General features: G+C 41.9%; 1 protein-coding gene across 1 annotated transcript; it reads left to right on the top strand.

Moving 5' to 3' along the window:
• Positions 1 to 430: 430 nt before the first annotated feature.
• On the top strand, positions 431 to 16,984 carry LOC309702027 (alpha-tectorin-like). Its single transcript, XM_082526416.1, has 19 exons — positions 431 to 560; positions 2,168 to 2,243; positions 2,665 to 2,765; positions 3,130 to 3,345; positions 3,537 to 3,608; positions 7,987 to 8,083; positions 8,496 to 8,622; positions 11,816 to 12,065; positions 12,287 to 12,437; positions 12,565 to 12,652; positions 12,759 to 12,821; positions 12,972 to 13,171; positions 13,292 to 13,423; positions 13,517 to 13,704; positions 14,438 to 14,589; positions 14,675 to 14,920; positions 15,003 to 15,162; positions 15,360 to 15,446; positions 15,774 to 16,984. Exons 2-18 carry the CDS (start codon positions 2,198 to 2,200, stop codon positions 15,444 to 15,446), a joined length of 2,376 nt encoding a protein of 791 aa, XP_082382542.1. The 5' UTR covers positions 431 to 560; positions 2,168 to 2,197; the 3' UTR covers positions 15,774 to 16,984.
• Positions 16,985 to 17,353: the final 369 nt, after the last annotated feature.

Here is a 17,353-nt window from a genome sequence, read left to right as displayed (position 1 = left end):
TTCAGCACTAAAGAATGCTGCTGCTCAGGTCCTGTGAAGACAAATGAATAAACAAATCAATGCTGTCAAAGTTTCAGAACAAAATTTTAAAAATGGTACGTTTTTGCATTAAATGCATCACTGGGTGAGGCCAAATATCTTTTTACATTACACCACAGTCATGAAGAGTGTGAGACAAAATGTAGACGCAGTTGTATCACAGCTGTTAGCAGGACAAAGAGCTTTAAGAAGACATAAAAAGCATTATTGTTGAATGTCTTTAATCCTGCAGTGACAAACTTTTTTCAGTGTTTCTTGTTGCTGTTGTCCTGTTTGTGTAAGAAGAGGCTGAATAAGCATCCGTCAGTGGGAGGTTCCCATCAGGTGTCTCCACCATGGACTCCACCTCCAACCCCATTCTTGAGGTTGGAGGTGGAGTCCACGTCCGTCTCTCTTTATTCACATATGGTGAGACGGACGGAGAGAGCAGCGTCTTTTTCACAGAGACACCACCTGCAGAATCACCAGAGAGCCTCCTGAGCAGCAGCCTTCATCCTCCTCATCCTCCATCAGAGCTGCAGGTAAGACGAGCTGCACACCTGGACTCTTGCTCTGCCTCTTGTAACACACATCAGGACGGCTCAGTGGACACATTTCAGAGCTGAACAACACATCAGTGTTAGGACTGTTAACAGACACAAACACATCACAGACAGATGAAGGTGTGAAAGCCGACTTTTAGTGTTTTATCCAGATGTTAAAAGCTGAGTTCAGTGTTTTGGGGCTGGTGGTCATCATTCCTCCTGTTCTTACTGGACGTCAGGAGATCCTTTCCTGATGTGCTTGGAGCACAAAGCTCCACAGAGAATAGATTTGAATGTTTGTCTAATTTATCATTGTTGGAGACAAACTTCCTCAAACTGAACTAAAGTAAAACAGAAACATTTTATTTGAACATCCCAACCTGTTGCATGGATACGACAGTGCCGTTGGTCTGTTAGTGTTTCCTGTCAGGAACCTCGCTTACTTTCAGCTCGAGCTGAGCTCAATATCCTGGCTTTTTATGCACTCACACTTTTATTTACTTGTTTTATCTGATTTATTATTTATTTACTGACTGTTTGTATGCAGTGTATATTTCTATAACTTCTACAGCACTTTGGTCAACAGGTTGTTTTAAACGTGCTGTATAAATAAGCTTTGACTGACACATAAAGTAAAGCCAGCTTTGCATTGTTGGAATAATTTGGTGAATTTCCAACAAGCTGGTGACTCGCCCTCCTGCCCCTCCCTCACTTTTCTTTCTAATAAAGCTTCTCATGTCCATGGTTGATGAGCTTCAGCTGGTTAACAAACACCAGTTTGTCAGACCTGGACCAATCAACACCATCAGCTTACAGGTGCTGTCGGAGGAATGCAGTGCTGTGATTGGTTGGTGATGATTGGGTAGTCTGGTCAGAGACGTGAGTGTGACTTCTGCCCAGATAAACTGTGACGCCTGAACACATCTTTACTTTAATAAACATTTATTTTTATTCTGGAGCCCCGAACGCCTCGGGCTGAAGACACGCCCACTTTTATTTAACCTTATCTAAAGAAAGCTGCTGCTCAGGTCCTGGTGACAGAAACCTGTGAACACGTCAAAGCTGACAAAGAGTCCGAACACAGCGTCACATGACAGGGTTTTTGTGTTTTTACAGAATAAAGTTTTTTGGATGTTGTTAATGTGTGATGTTATATAGAGCTGATAATGTTTTATGCCATCTATAAGTTTGTCTTTGCATGATTGCTGTGACAGAGTTTGTGTTTGTGTATAATTTGACACATTAAACACTTCAAACTACAATAACTGATTTTTGTCTTCTTGTTTTCAGCAGAATCACAAACAGCACAGGCTGGTTTTCCACAGAAACAAAGCTCATGTTTATGTTTATGCTCGAGGCAAATACTGAACTCTGTGAGTCATAAAATAAATAATGTTGGGTTTGATGAGTTCATACACTACAAGTGAAGTGAACTTAATATAAACCGGCTTACAACACATGATCATGTTGTATTCTCTGGATGGTGAAGGCTTCAAACTTTATATTTGTGAAGTTAAACTTTACAGAAAAGTTTAAAGTATAAATAAACTGACTATAAATGTTAGAATTTCATGCAGTTTTCTCAAAATGTGTTTGTGTTTCAGGTTTCTGTCAGCTGATTGGCCCTCTCCATCATGCTCCGCCCTCTGCTCTGCCTGTGTGCTCTCATTGCACTGACAGGTAAACACACACACCTGGCAGCCATTTTGCAAGTGTCCTCAAAATACTCGAGTACAAAAACATGAGAGTGACGATGAAGAAAGCTTTAAGTACAAATAATCTGACATCGTCAGCAAAGTTTTATCTTTTTTTTATTATTCTTTAACAATAAAGCAAAACAAAAAGCCCTTTTCAATTGAACTTCTCATCTTTGCAGTTTTATTACCTTCAGTATCCAGAAGTCTATCAAGCTGTCGTTTCCTGTTATGTTTGTTTCCAAGAAAGCTAACTGATGATGTCATAGTAAAGCTTTACACTGATTGGTGAATAAACGCTGTTTAATCCATTCATGAAGGCAGTTTTTCAGCCTGCAGCTCTCCCTGTTTGTCCGACCAGCTAACAGACTGTAGCTCACAGTTCTCATGTGTCTCTGTGTCTTCAGGTGCTCAGTGGTCCTATCAGCAGACATTCACTGAGTCTTCAGTGTTGGACATCAGCTCATGTCCCATCACGTATTATGGACAGCAGTACGAGCAGCTCTATGTGAGTAGGATGAAGCCTGATGTTTTAGCAGATCTTTGTGTTTCCATCACTGTGGCTGTTTAGTCTCCACCTGTGGCAGAGATCATGTTTGCAGACTGAGTGAACATCAGCAGTTAATGAAGGTCACACACTCTCTGTTCATGGGTTCAGGCCCTCAGAGGGCAGCTGGCTTTAAGCTCAGAGTCTCATTAATGTCCTCTGCAGTGATGCTGAGTATGTGGACATCACCTGATGCAGCTTCCTGAAGCAGAGTGAGAGCTCTGACTGAAACCTGAGCAGCTCTGACACCAACAGTTCAGCTGTAAATGACTCAAAGCACAAAAGATGTTGATGTTTGACTCGTTGTGTCTCTGATTTTCCACAGGTGAACATAACATCTGGAAATGTTACCGTCTGTTTCAACGGCTTTTTCAGTCCTGAAACTGGAGGCGACTGTGTTGTGGAGCGTTCACTGGGAGCAGAGCAATTTCAATTTTTCATAATGCTACAACCTTCCACTGGTGATGTGGATTATGTTCGTCAAAATTTTCCAACCATTCAGAACAGTTTGGAATGCTATTTTTTGCTAAGTTTTCTTCGTGTGAGTGTTTTTCTTTATCACATTGTTAAATCTGACTGGTGTCACTTTTTAATGTTTTACCTCAAATTAATTGTATAAACACTGAAAACCAAAAATAAAATTTAAGGTTTTATCACATCAAACAGTTTTGTAAAAGCTTTTAGAGGAAACTTCCTGACAGTGTCTGAAACTTTTCTGTTTGCTGGTTACAGTTTGGTTTCTATCCTTTAAACTTTGGGAGCAGCTCACAAGCAGCTCTGGTGTTGGACACCTCTGATCCAGTGGTGAGTCTCTGAGTGTTTGTAAACAACTATCCACCAGAGGTGGGACCAAGTCAATTCAATTCAATTCAATTTTATTTATATAGCGCCAAATCACAACAAAAGTCGCCTCAAGGCGCTTCATGGATACAGAGAAAAACCCAACAATCATATGACCCCCTATGAGCAAGCACTTTGGCGACAGTGGGAAGGAAAAACTCCCTTTTAACAGGAAGAAACCTCCGGCAGAACCAGGCTCAGGGAGGGGCGGCCATCTGCTGCGACCGGTTGGGGTGAGAGAAGGAAGACAGGATAAAGACATGCTGTGGAAGAGAGACAGAGGTTAATAACAGATATGATTCAATGCAGAGAGGTCTATTAATACATAGTGAGTGAGAAAGGTGACTGGAAAGGAAAAACTCAATGCATCATGGGAATCCCCCGGCAGCCTACATCTATTGCAGCATAACAAAGGGAGGATTCAGGGTCACCTGGTCCAGCCCTAACTATATGCTTTAGAAAAAAGGAAAGTTTTAAGCCTAATCTTAAAAGTAGAGATAGTGTCTGTCTCCTGAATCCAAACTGGAAGCTGGTTCCACAGAAGAGAGGCCTGAAAACTGAAGGCTCTCCCTCCCATTCTACTTTTAAATACTCTAGGAACAACAAGTAGGCCTGCAGAGCGAGAGCGGAGCGCTCTAATAGGGTGATATGGTACTACAAGGTCATTAAGATAAGATGGGGCCTGATTATTTAAGACCTTGTATGTGAGGAGCAGGATTTTGAATTCAATTCTGGATTTAACAGGAAGCCAATGAAGGGAAGCCAAAGCAGGAGAAATATGCTCTCTCTTTCTAGTCCCTGTCAGGACTCTTGCTGCAGCATTTTGGATTAGCTGAAGGCTTTTCAGTGAGTTTTTTGGACATCCTGATAATAATGAATTACAGTAGTCCAGCCTGGAAGTAATAAATGCATGAACTAGTTTTTCAGCGTCACTCTGAGACAGGATATTTCTAATTTTAGAGATGTTGCGCAAATGGAAGAAAGCAGTCTTACATATTTGTTTAATATGTGCGTTGAAGGACATGTCCTGGTCAAAAATGACTCCAAGGTTCCTCACAGCGTTACTGGAGGCCAAGGTAATGCCATCCAGAGTAAGAATCTGATTAGATACCATATTTCTAAGATTTTCAGGGCCGAGTACAATAACCTCAGTTTTATCTGAATTAAGAAGCAGAAAGTTAGCGGCCATCCAGGACTTTTTGTCTTTAAGACATTCCTGCAGTTTAACTAATTGGTGTGTGTTATCTGGCTTCATGGACAGATAGAGCTGGGTGTCATCTGCATAGCAGTGAAAATGTATGCTATGTCTTCTAATGATGCTGCCTAAGGGAAGCATGTATAATGTAAACAGAATTGGTCCTAGCACTGAACCCTGTGGAACTCCATAATTAACCTCAGTGTGTGAAGAGGACTCTCCATTTACATGCACGAATTGGAGTCTATTAGATAGATATGATACAAACCACTGCAGTGCAGTACCTGTAATACCTACAGCATGTTCTAATCGCTCTAATAGGATATTATGATCAACAGTATCGAACGCTGCACTGAGGTCTAGCAGGACAAGCACAGAGATGAGTCCACTGTCAGAGGCCATAAGAAGATCATTTGTAACCTTCACTAAAGCTGTTTCTGTGCTGTGATGAGCTCTGAAACCTGACTGAAACTCTTCAAATAAACCATTCCTCTGCAGATGATCTGTTAGCTGTTTGACAACTACTCTTTCAAGGATTTTTGATATGAAAGGAAGGTTGGAGATTGGCCTATAATTAGCTAAGACTGCTGGGTCTAGAGATGGCTTTTTGAGTAAAGGTTTAACTACAGCCAGCTTGAAGGCCTGTGGTACATAGCCGATTATTAGAGATAGGTTGATCATATTTAAGATCGAAGAATTAATTAATGGCAGGACTTCTTTGAGCAGTTTTGTAGGAATGGGGTCTAAAAGACACGTTGATGGTTTGGAGGAAGTAATTATTGAAGTTAACTCAGAAAGATCAATTGGAGAAAAAGAGTCTAACTTAATATCAATGGTACTAAGAGTAGCTGTAGATAATATTACATCTGTGGGATGATTATTGGTAATTTTTTCTCTAATGATAAAAATTTTATTTGTGAAGAAGTTCATGAAGTCATTACTAGTTAACGTTAAAGGGATGGTTGGCTCAAAAGAGCTCTGACTTTTTGTCAGCCTGGCTACAGTGCTGAAGAGAAACCTAGGGTTGTTCTTATTTTCTTCAATCAGTGATGAATAGTAAGATGTTCTGGCTTTGCGGAGGGCTTTCTTATAAAGCAGCAAACTATTTCTCCAGGCTAAATGATGATCCTCTAGATTTGTGACACGCCATTTCCTCTCCAGATTACGAGTCATCTGCTTTAGGGTACGTGTTTCAGAATTATACCACGGAGTCAGGTACTTCTGATTTGAGGCCTTAGTTTTCACAGGAGCTACAGTATCCAGAGTCGTACGTAGTGAGGAGGTTGTTTTGCAAGTCTCAAGTCAGTCTCAAGTCTTTATCCTCAAGTCACAAGTCAAGCCTCAAGTAATGTCAGGCAAGTCAGAGTCGAGTCTCAAGTCACTGGTGTAAAAGTCCGAGTAAAGTCACAAGTCTGAAACTTTGAATTTCAAGTCCTTTCGATTCTTTAAAAAAAAAAAAAAACGAAAAAAATAATGTTGCAGTTATGCTAAATGTAAATATTAGACCATGTAATTTTTATATCTGTGTTTTTCTCAACACATGACAAAATAGTGAACTTAGAAAATATACACAAATTGTGAAATTGCACCTCTTTAAAATGCAGCTCAATTAAACCTAGCTCCAAGAATAATTTTCACCGACAGTTCTGAGATAAGCTGCATGTTATTCTTGGATGCGGTTGTAGGACCAGCTTTAAAATCGCATGACAAAAATATCATACATATTAAAAAAAACTGCATCATCAACGTAGCCTGGAAAACATTTGCTAGTTAGATGAAGTCAGCTATCTCATCGTAGCATATTTATATGCATATTTATAATCATACGGTTCTTGGAGTGAGTGCATACACTCATGAAGTTTAGTAACTTCAGGTCACTGCAACAAGCCCAGGTACAGTTTACCGACGGATGGGTGCAGGACCTTGAAATGCACCGTGTAGAACGAAAGACCATCGTACGTATCATAAGTTTACCAGTCTCACAAATCGTCTTCATAAATACACATTCGTTAACCGTTTATTAATAGGACCTTTAAGCTCAACGGTAATTAATTAGCAGTGGAAATAATTTCTGGTAGCATCACAGAAATGTAGCAGTGACAATAATACTGTATGCTGTAATCGTACTGGGCAATTAGTGATACAAAACAACTGTTTTATCCTGTGAATAAAAGTATATGTTTTTGTCAATGTACCATAATAACAGAAGCGAAACACAATATTGTGTCAGGATAATTCACTATTTATGCACAATAAATAAAGGAGCATAGCGCGACAATTTCTGTTCAGCGCCAGACTTGCTTGTAACCTATATCACCAATAGGGATGGGTACCGGTGTCCGGTGCCATGATGGCACCGGTTCTGACATAAACGGTAGTAACCAGACCGAAAAGCAGCGCACATTTCGGTGCTTTATTTCGGTGCTTTTTTTTCCTGAGCTGTGATACACTTTAGATTCTAGCCAATAATTTTACGTTTCCGAGGATAGTAGGCGGGCCCAGGTACGTACGTTCTTTTAGAGCAGAGCTACAGATTAAAAAAGTCCAAGGCGAAGCGGTCAAAAGTCTGGCTGTACTTCACAGCAAAATATGCAAACTCAGCAGCAACAAGTGCTTTAAGCTGATACTGTGATACTGTCAAAGGAGGTAACAACTCAAATCCGATGAAACACCTGGCGACGCATAGCGTTTTTTTTAAAAGCCCAGAAATGCGCCATATGATAGCTTGCTGCAAGATCTCACACCGAGCGCATCTACTGCGGGTGGGTTGCCTGTTATCGGACCCGGAGTTAGCAATATCCCCCAAAAAACCCCGAAGAGGAGAGTCCTGGCCCCTAGCCCTGCCAGTGTAGCAGAAATGATGACGGATATTGATGCAGCAGCAGCCGTTCTTCTCTGCGTGAGTAGCTTAATGTTGTTCGTGTGTAATTTACGTTGAGTAGGCTAACCACGTTATTACATTAATGCATGTAAGGTGAACTAGCAAACCTCATCATAGCTACATGCGGCTGTCTTCTTGTTTGATGGCAGATACTCCCTTCACCCTGGCCATGTTTACATACTACATGAAATAGACAAAAATTATTGTTTTCATCTTGACCTGTCTGCTTTGTGGTCATAACATTGATTGTGTTTGTTTCTGTCCAGGTGTATGAGCTTCAGGTTGGTGGAACCACAGTTGATACAGTCAATCTTACTTCCTCATCTCGAGGTTTCTTGGACATCAGTGGATGCAGACACTCAGGTAAGTGAATCTAAAGCTCCAAACTTGACTTTGGGATTCTGTAAAATGTAACTATTTGAATGTTACAGAGATGTTTGTGCTCACAGTTGTTAATACCCTCTGTTGTGTGCACCCCTTACTGTAGTGTTACCGGTCACAAGTGACCATTCGGCTTTAACAGCTCTTAAATTAACATAAGAAACATTTTTCACAACCAAATTCAGCTCAGTGGGTTGTTCAGTAGGTCTTAAAATTGGATCTTTCATTTGGTCATTCAGTGGGCCATTCAGGGGGTCAGCATAGTGTGGAGGATGTCATAAAGCCATTGGAGCAATCAGATGTAAAACACAATATTTATGAGTTTTTTAAAAAACACGACAGAAAGGTGATCTGTTAGTGTTTAAACTAAAATAAACTCTTCTTCAATCCTCAGGTCAGATGTATCGACCTGGTACAGTGATCAACTCTCCACAAACCTGTTTCAGCTTCACCTGTAATGAGACTGCACACCTCAACACCTCCAGCTGTGGTGCGCTGGAGCGTTGTCAAGGCAACGGCATGTAAATATATCCTCTTTGTATTTCAAAAAAACGCTGTGATGACAGAGTTTAATAAACAGAATTATATGAACAGCAAGACAACACATAGCAAATCAATCTGCTCCACTTCAGCAGCATCAGGTGCTGAAAACCATGTGAATGTTGATTCGTGGTTTTCTTTAGTGTTTGATCTACTGCAGAATATTTTTAAGGTCATCTGCTGTAAAAAGCCAGGCCAGGAAAATTTCCTTCATGTTTTTCTGAGTTTTATTCTCAGTCACTTTGACACATCTGCTGCGATGCTCACAGAACTATTTGTGACTGTCTGAGTCAAAATTGAATCGAATCAATTTGAATCAGGGATTGATAAAATCAGGATCTTATGAATCGAATAGAATGAGTTGCAGAAGTCACTGATGACTCAGCCCAACATAACCTTTGTTGGCAATAACAGAGGTCAAACGTTTACTATAGGTCTTTACCAGGTTTGCACACACAGTAGCTGGTATTTTGGCCCATTCCTCCATGCAGATCTTCTCGAGAGCAGTGATGTTTTGGGGCTGTCGCCGAGCAACACGGACTTTCAACTCCCGCCACAGATTTTCTATGGGGTTGAGGTCTGGAGACTGGCTAGGCCACTCCAGGACTTTCAAATGCTTCTTACGGAGCCACTCCTTTGTTGCCCGGGCGGTGTGTTTTGGATCATTGTCATGTTGGAAGACCCAGCCTCGTTTCATCTTCAAAGTTCTCACTGATGGAAGGAGGTTTTGGCTCAAAATCTCACGATACATGGCCCCATTCATTCTGTCCTTAACACGGATCAGTCGTCCTGTCCCCTTGGCAGAAAAACAGCCCCATAGCATGATGTTTCCACCCCCATGCTTCACAGTAGGTATGGTGTTCTTGGGATGCAACTCAGTATTCTTCTTCCTCCAAACACGACGAGTTGAGTTTATACCAAAAAGTTCTACTTTGGTTTCATCTGACCACATGACATTCTCCCAATCCTCTGCTGTATCATCCATGTGCTCTCTGGCAAACTTCAGACGAGCCTGGACATGCACTGGCTTCAGCAGCGGAACACGTCTGGCACTGCGGGATTTGATTCCCTGCCGTTGTAGTGTGTTACTGATGGTGACCTTTGTTACTTTGGTCCCAGCTCTCTGCAGGTCATTCACCAGGTCCCCCCGTGTGGTTCTGGGATCTTTGCTCACCGTTCTCATGATCATTTTGACCCCACGGGATGAGATCTTGCGTGGAGCCCCAGATCGAGGGAGATTATCAGTGGTCTTGTATGTCTTCCATTTTCTGATGATTGCTCCCACAGTTGATTTTTTCACACCAAGCTGCTTGCCTATTGTAGATTCACTCTTCCCAGTCTGGTGCAGGTCTACAATACTTTTCCTGGTGTCCTTCGAAAGCTCTTTGGTCTTGGCCATGGCGGAGTTTGGAGTCTGACTGTTTGAGGCTGTGGACAGGTGTCTTTTATACAGATGATGAGTTCAAACAGGTGCCATTCATACAGGTAACGAGTGGGGGACAGAAAAGCGTCTTACAGAAGACGTTACAGGTCTGTGAGAGCCAGAGATTTTCCTTGTTTGAGGTGACCAAATACTTATTTTCCACCCTGATTTACGAATAATTTCTTTACAAATCCTACCATGTGAATTCATGGATTTTTTTTTAACATTATGTATATATATATATATATATATATATATATATATATATAATATATATATATATATATATATATATATATATAATTAGGGGTGCAACGATATTCGTATCGATATTGAACCGTTCGATACAGTGCTTTCGGTTCGGTACGCATATGTATCGAACAATAATAAACGACAATAATTTCTTCCACACTATGAACTTTAGCATATAAAAGTGATGATTACCTCGTTCATTGAATTTTGAGTGTTCTAATCTATCTTGTTACATCTGTGGTGTTCCCGATCAAAAGTCACTGCCATAGGAAATGAATGGGAATTCATTTATTCCCCCCACCCAGTTGACTAAACGACCACTGAAAAACCCACTGAACTGAATGTCACGGTGAAAAATGTTTGATATGCTAATTTAAGAGCTGTTAAAACAGACCGGTCAATTGACCAGGAACACTAAAGGAACAATGCCAGAATCTATCACTAATTAGCACATATTCCAAAGGTAGGGTAGGGTAGGCAGGTAGGTATAGATAGATAAACACAAACAGTATACCAAGAATCTCCAAATGCTAATTCTGTTCATCTGGACATAGCATTTTCAGTGGCAGAAACGTTTCATCACTCCTCCAAGTGACTTCTTCAGTCTCAGCTGACTGCAGGTTTCTCCAATCTTATAAACAGTACATTTGCATAAAGACTGAAACCAGCCCAAGTATACCAAGAATATTAAGTAAAGAAATACAAAATAAAAAAGGTAATACACTATATACAACGAGCTAGAACCAATATGCACAAAAGTAGTAGGGTGCAGCATCTTAAACATGGAACATGAACTCATGTTTATGTGATGCACACCATTCATAATAAACAGGATGGATTATTCGCTTTGGTTCCCAGCAGCTCTCTCCAGCATCATCAGCCCAGTAACTAAGTCAGGCTCTCCAGCTCAGGAGCGAATCCCACAACTGCACAAAGGCTGCTTGGTAATGTAGTCCATGCAAACACTGACTTTTCTACATAAACACTCCAGTCTAAGTATATAGTGTATGTGTGTGTGTATGATTATATAGTATTGTAATGATCCTTAAGGTGATGTTATTGTGATGTGTTCACTATTGGTTTCTTTAAAAGACATACTTTGGTTATGCTGCATAACAAATGTAGAGTGTGTGCTGTGTGGGGGGAGTTAGTTATTGGACCTGGAAATGGAGTTGTTCGTCTCTACCTGGCATTAACTGCCCTGTTACTGTACCGGCTCAATAATCTGGGGAGAGAGCAAAACATCTTTTGCTTAAGAGTCTTACAGGATATTTACTCAGTGCAGATCGATATATCGTGTATATAGGTATACGTGTCATCCCAAAAAATCCACAAGAGTTTCTTCCTGACCATTTTTCATTCCCACTGTTGCCAAAGTGGTTGCACACAGGGGGTCATATGATTGTTGCGTTTTCTCTCTAATATTTACGTTGAGGTGACTGCTGTTGTGATTTGGTGAACATAAAGTTGAATGAAGCGGAATTTTCTGCATTTGTCAGCTGCGTGTTGGACACCATGTTGGCCTCAACCTGCACTGTGACCGGCCCCACTGTCATTGACGTCCACGGCCAGATTAACTCCATCCAGGATCGGTGTGCGTACTCTCTGTTCTCGACTCCGTCACTCCCAGACTTCCATGTTTTGGGGAACTTCAGGGACAGACGTCGTAAAGATGTGAGCTTTTTGGACAGTGTGACGCTGCGTGTGGACGGGCATTACATTCACCTGGAACAAGGTGGGAGAGTTCAGGTAAGCGACCTACAGCCACAGTTCATGTGTCAGAGTGGAGTCTGATCCAAAGTCCTCCCTCATCCTCTGCTGTGTCTCCTCTCATCTTTCTTCTCAGGGCTGTTAGAAGCAGTTCTTTCAGAGCTGCTGGACTCAGTGGTTGTTGCTGTGAAATCAGCCTGTTTGTGTGTTTGACATGTTTCACTCAGTGTTTCCACCACTTTGTCTCTGCTGTGATGCAGCTGGACGACTCCATGCTGACCCTCAGCAGCTCACCTCAGCTGGTTCATGGTGTGCAGCTCTCTAAGGACCAAACTGGAGTCACTGCCGAACTCTCCAACCTCATCATCTCTGTCTTCTTTGATGGCAACACCGCACAGATCCACTTAGAAGGTGCAGAAGATAAAGTTTAATTCATGTAACATAAACTGTAAACTGTGCTGTTATTTATTGAGCTGTTGTGTGTGTCCAGTTTGAATATTGATGCTGATCTGACTCATTCTGTCCTGATCCTGTGCAGGACCTGCTGGTTCATCTGTGGAGGGTCTGTGTGGAAACTCCAGCAGGTCTCTGAGTGACCTGAGGCTCTCTGAGTACAGCTCCACCAGGTAAGACCTCATCACAAGCTCAGAGTCCCTCTGACTGCTGCTGCTGATGTTGCAGATATTCTGTTTGTATGAATGAGCCTGAACTTTGTTGTTTGTCGCCCCCTAGCTGTGAGATGCAGTACAGTGAGACTGCTGACAGCACGATCGACTGCACCAGTGTGACTGAACGGTGAGCAGATCCACACAGTAGGAAACATCTGTGTTGTACCTTGATCTCTGTGGTACATCACATATAACTGCAGCACAGATAGAAGATAACACATCTGATTACAGATGATCATTTTATTATCTTCAACTTCTTCTTATGTCTGTGGTACAGCTGTAATCTCCTGAAGGAGGCGCCCTTCTCCTCCTGTAACACTGACATTGACCCAGAGCCCTACATAACCGCCTGCACCGACACTTTGTGTAAATATCCTGCAGTGGACGGACTCAACTGTCAGTTCCTGAAGGCCTACGCCAGAGCCTGCAGTCTACACAACCACACTCTGGATGGCTGGACATCAAAGACCGGCTGCTGTAAGACCTTATTAAGACCTTAATAAGACATTAATAAGCTCTCCTTTGTTAAAGACCTGAACTGTGGATTTTTAGAGCTCCCATGTTTTCAGGATAATACATCAGTGTGTTCCTCTGTAGCCTCTGAGGCCTTCTGTCAGGACAGGACCTGCAGCGATCACGAGTTCTGTGGTGAGAAGACGGTCGGTGGTGACACTCGCTGCTTCTGTCGGGACATTTTTGCCTCCAAGTACCAAGAAAACAACTCTTTGGGTACGACAGCTGTGACATCACCATGACAACAGGGCTGAATAATGGAGGAAAACTTCTAACTGTGATTTTTCTGACTGATATTGTGATGTTCAGGTGATGCAACAGTCTGCATGCAGGACTCTGCTTCAGTCACTCTGGTCGGTTGTCTCCTGGAGGACAAAGACATCAACTACTCTGCCTTACACCTCAACGACCCGACCTGCAGGGGTCAGGTGGACGAGCTCACCCACATGGTGACCTTCAGCTTCAACAGCAGCAACAGCTGTGGGACGGTGGTCACGGTGGGTTTCATCTCCTCCTCTTTACCTTCTACAAGCAGCCAAACATCTTCCATCATCTGCTGAGCTTCTCCTGCTCTGCTGCAGTTTGAGATCTTTCTGTGGGATCAGCTTCACCTCTGAGCTCTGAGGCTTCTCATCACGTTGACGATCTGTGTAGTTCATACACAGAAACATCAGAGTAGGAGTTTGATTCAGTACAGGAAGAAACTCTCTAATGTTTATGCTGTGTTAAAATAAAGTGACTTCATTTGATGTGCTCGACTCGTCTGCGTGACACGAGCGGTCAAAGGCAGAGACAGAAAGGAGACTAAAGCTGCTGTTGTTGCTTTTAAGAACAAAGTGAATGAGTTTGATGTTTTTGACGTGTCTATTTAGCAGATTGTTTCTGATGAAATCTGTGATTATAATCACTGACAAGATGTCATAAACATTGGACTGAAAAAACAAGGACACTGTCTTAACTTAACTTACTTAACTTCATACGTCTGAGTTAGAGGTCCATCATCTTCAAAGTGTAGTCAAAGTGTTGATGTTCTCAGATTAAAATCACTGTAAAGAGACTGAAAATAAAGTTAACGTGGCTTCATGTGTCTGTGCAAATAAAGCAAACAGAGCATGATTTACATTCACTTTTTCTAATTGAATAAAACTGATTCAGTGCACTTTGGGATTAATAAAGTGAATTGTCAGATGTTAAAAGTCAGTAACAACATCTGATTGTGTGACTCTGCAGACCAACAACAGCCAAGTGATCTACAAAAACACCATCATGACCCAGAGCAGCTCCTCTGACATCATCAATGGTCATGACCAAGTCTCCATCGACTTCTCCTGCGTCCAAACACAAGCAGACATCAAGACTGCCACCTTCAGGATCAGAGACAGGTGTGTGGTTGAGTTACTTTAAGATGTGAAGCTTCTCATGAGGTTTGTGAGTCAGAGAAACCTGAAGTGTGTTTGTGTTCTGCAGCTCTGTGATCCAGCACATCACATCTGGAGTTTGGGATTACACTCTCACCATGTGTGCGACCACTGATGTTGGACACACACAAGCTGTGCAGTCCAGCACTGAAGTGCAGCTGATCCAGAAGATCAGGGTGCAGCTGAAGACTGATGGGCTGGATGGCGACGTGGTCGTCGTGGTGACCGACTCCTGCTGGGCAACTGACCAGCCATCAACTAACAGCACTCCGAGATACGACCTGATCATAAACGGGTGAGACAGACTCAGAGAGTCATGTGGTTTTGATCTCTCTCATGCACTCCTGAACAAAGTGTGTTTTCCTGTCTGTGAGCAGCTGTGCCAACCCTGCTGACCAGACGGTGCAGGTGGAGGACAACGGACTGGGAACCTCCAACTACTTCTCCTTCAGTATGTTCCAGTTTACTGGTAGCTCTGGTGAAGTCTACCTGCACTGCGAACTCCACCTGTGCCCCAAACAGAACAACTGTGTCCCGGTACAGCTTTGTTACCAAACACATCACACACAATCAAATGTATCTCTCTTCTGTTACAATCATTAAACAGATTATTTTCACTTATTCTTGTTTCTATTCTGACACAAAAACTCAAATGTTCTCAGCAGATTCAGTCCTGAATGAAAGGATCAGTGTTGATCTTCTAAAGTCTGGACTTTGTCTCTCGTTGTCTTTAGACTTGTCCTGCAGGTGCTCGCAGACGCAGATCTGCCAGGTCCAAATATGAAGGTGAAGCCTTCATCAGCATGGCCTGGACTCATTAGGTGAGACACAGTCTGCTTTTTTAATAGTGCTGAAAAGTGTTTGTAGACAAAGTGCTGATTGTTAGTGGTGTAGCAAACATGTTTCCCACAGAGAAATGTCTCCATTCAATTTAAGAGAAAGATATTCTCTGAGTTCCTACCAATGAGATTGTTTCCAACTGTCTTCGTGTAATAAATTTAATATACTGCTGAGTGAGTGAAAAGCCCTGGCTTAAGGTAAATGTCCATCTCAATACCAACGATAAACATTTAAGAGAAGGAAGTGACACCACAGAGAGGATGAAGGGTTGTTCAGCAGTCACAGTGGGGTCTGGTTTATCTTCTCAGGTGGTTTCCACGGTGACTCGGACTGACCGACAGGTTATTGACCTCCATGATCATCCTTGACTTCTGATTGGTCCTGATCCAGATCCTGTGTTGGGCCTGCGTCCTTGACCCAGCATTTTGAGTTATTGTGTTTTTTTTTCTCTTATGAGATAATGTTAAGTTCTGGGGTTATTATTAGCTTGTCTTAGTTGAAGTTTAGTTTATGTTGTTGTCCATGTCTCGTTGTTTATGAGTCTTTTTCCTTTTTTTCATGTGTTATCTCCTTGTCTATAAAGGTTCCCCTTGTGTCTCTCTCCTCTGTGTCCTTCTCCTCTCTGTCTCTTGTCTCAAGCTTGCGTGTCCCAGTTCATGTCGTGTCTCTCCAGGTTTCTTGTTTTATTTTAAAGGTCTGGTTTCCCTGTTCAGTGTGTTTAGTTTTGCTTCCCCTGTGGCATAATAGGTCGTGTCCAAATTCATGGGCTGCATCCTCCTGAGGCCGCATTTGTAGACCGATTACGTCACAGCGACGTGCCGAAGGCTGTCCAAATTCGTAGACTCCTCCGAATGCAGCCGACAAATGCGTCCTCCTTTTCCCCGAATTTGAAGGATGGGTCGGGTGTGTCCTTCGTGGCCTACCACATCCCAGAATTCATAGCGCGGCCCAGCCAAACTCCAGTTTCCAATAATGGCGGCCGCTACTAAGTTTTAAGATTACGCTTACTAATCTTTCTGGGTCACAAAATAAACTTTTAACATATTTTCAGGCGAGAAAGTAGCTGTGTAAACATCAAATATCTGCTCGTTTTATCAAGATATCCCATATTTGCAAAAGTGCTTCGACGTTTTCGGAGACGTCTGCTACCCACCAGCTCGATAGCTAGCCGGGAGCTCGAGGGTTACTGATGCGGCCGAGAACGGCACAACTCCCGGCACATCATTTTCAGATCACCGCGGACTTTCGCTACTCAGGTTAAACGTGATATATAAGTTACTTAGACAACCTAAAAATATTATTTTTGGGCTTTTTTCAGTGTTTTGTTTGTTTGTGAGTAAATTGGTTTGGCTGAGATTAAAGTTATTAGATTAGATTAGATAAAATAAAACTTTATTAACCCCCCGGGTGGGTTCCTCCTTGGTTTTTACACAGCTGACTAAACGTCAAACAGAAAACTGATTAAAGAGAAGTATGAGACGGTCGAGAATTTACGCCAGTGTCCTGTTATATTTTAGATAGCAAGGAGCAGACGGCTGAGTTTATTAAACTCCCCCAAGGGTGATGGGGAATGACCGAGCTAAGATCCTGTGGGACTTCCAGATACAGACGGTAGAGGACCCCAGCTTATGTATGCATGTACGTATATATATATATGTATATATATATGTATATATATATATATATACGTATATATATATATATATATATATATATATATATATATATATATATATATTAGGGGTGCAACGATACACAAAATTCACGGTTCGATATTTTTTCGATACAAAAAAATGTTCATGTCTTTTTAATTTGTCATTTATTGAAATTATAAATATATATTTAACTCAAAAGTACAGTTTTTAAATTTAACCCTAACCCTTGTGCG

Source organism: Aulonocara stuartgranti (genome assembly GCF_965226115.1).
Source record: "Aulonocara stuartgranti genome assembly, chromosome: 3".
NCBI classification, from domain to species: Eukaryota; Metazoa; Chordata; class Actinopteri; order Cichliformes; family Cichlidae; genus Aulonocara; species Aulonocara stuartgranti.
This window is presented reverse-complemented; position numbering and strand designations above follow the sequence as displayed.

Excerpts from the sequence above, each read along its gene's own strand:
- LOC309702027 (XM_082526416.1), top strand. The coding sequence starts at position 2,198 with ATGCTCCGCCCTCTGCTCTGCCTGTGTGCTCTCATTGCACTGACAG. Across the intron at positions 12,438-12,564 it reads CGCACAGATCCACTTAGAAG|GACCTGCTGGTTCATCTGTG; the intron begins GTGCAGAAGATA and ends GATCCTGTGCAG. Across the intron at positions 13,172-13,291 it reads GACATCAAAGACCGGCTGCT|CCTCTGAGGCCTTCTGTCAG; the intron begins GTAAGACCTTAT and ends GTTCCTCTGTAG.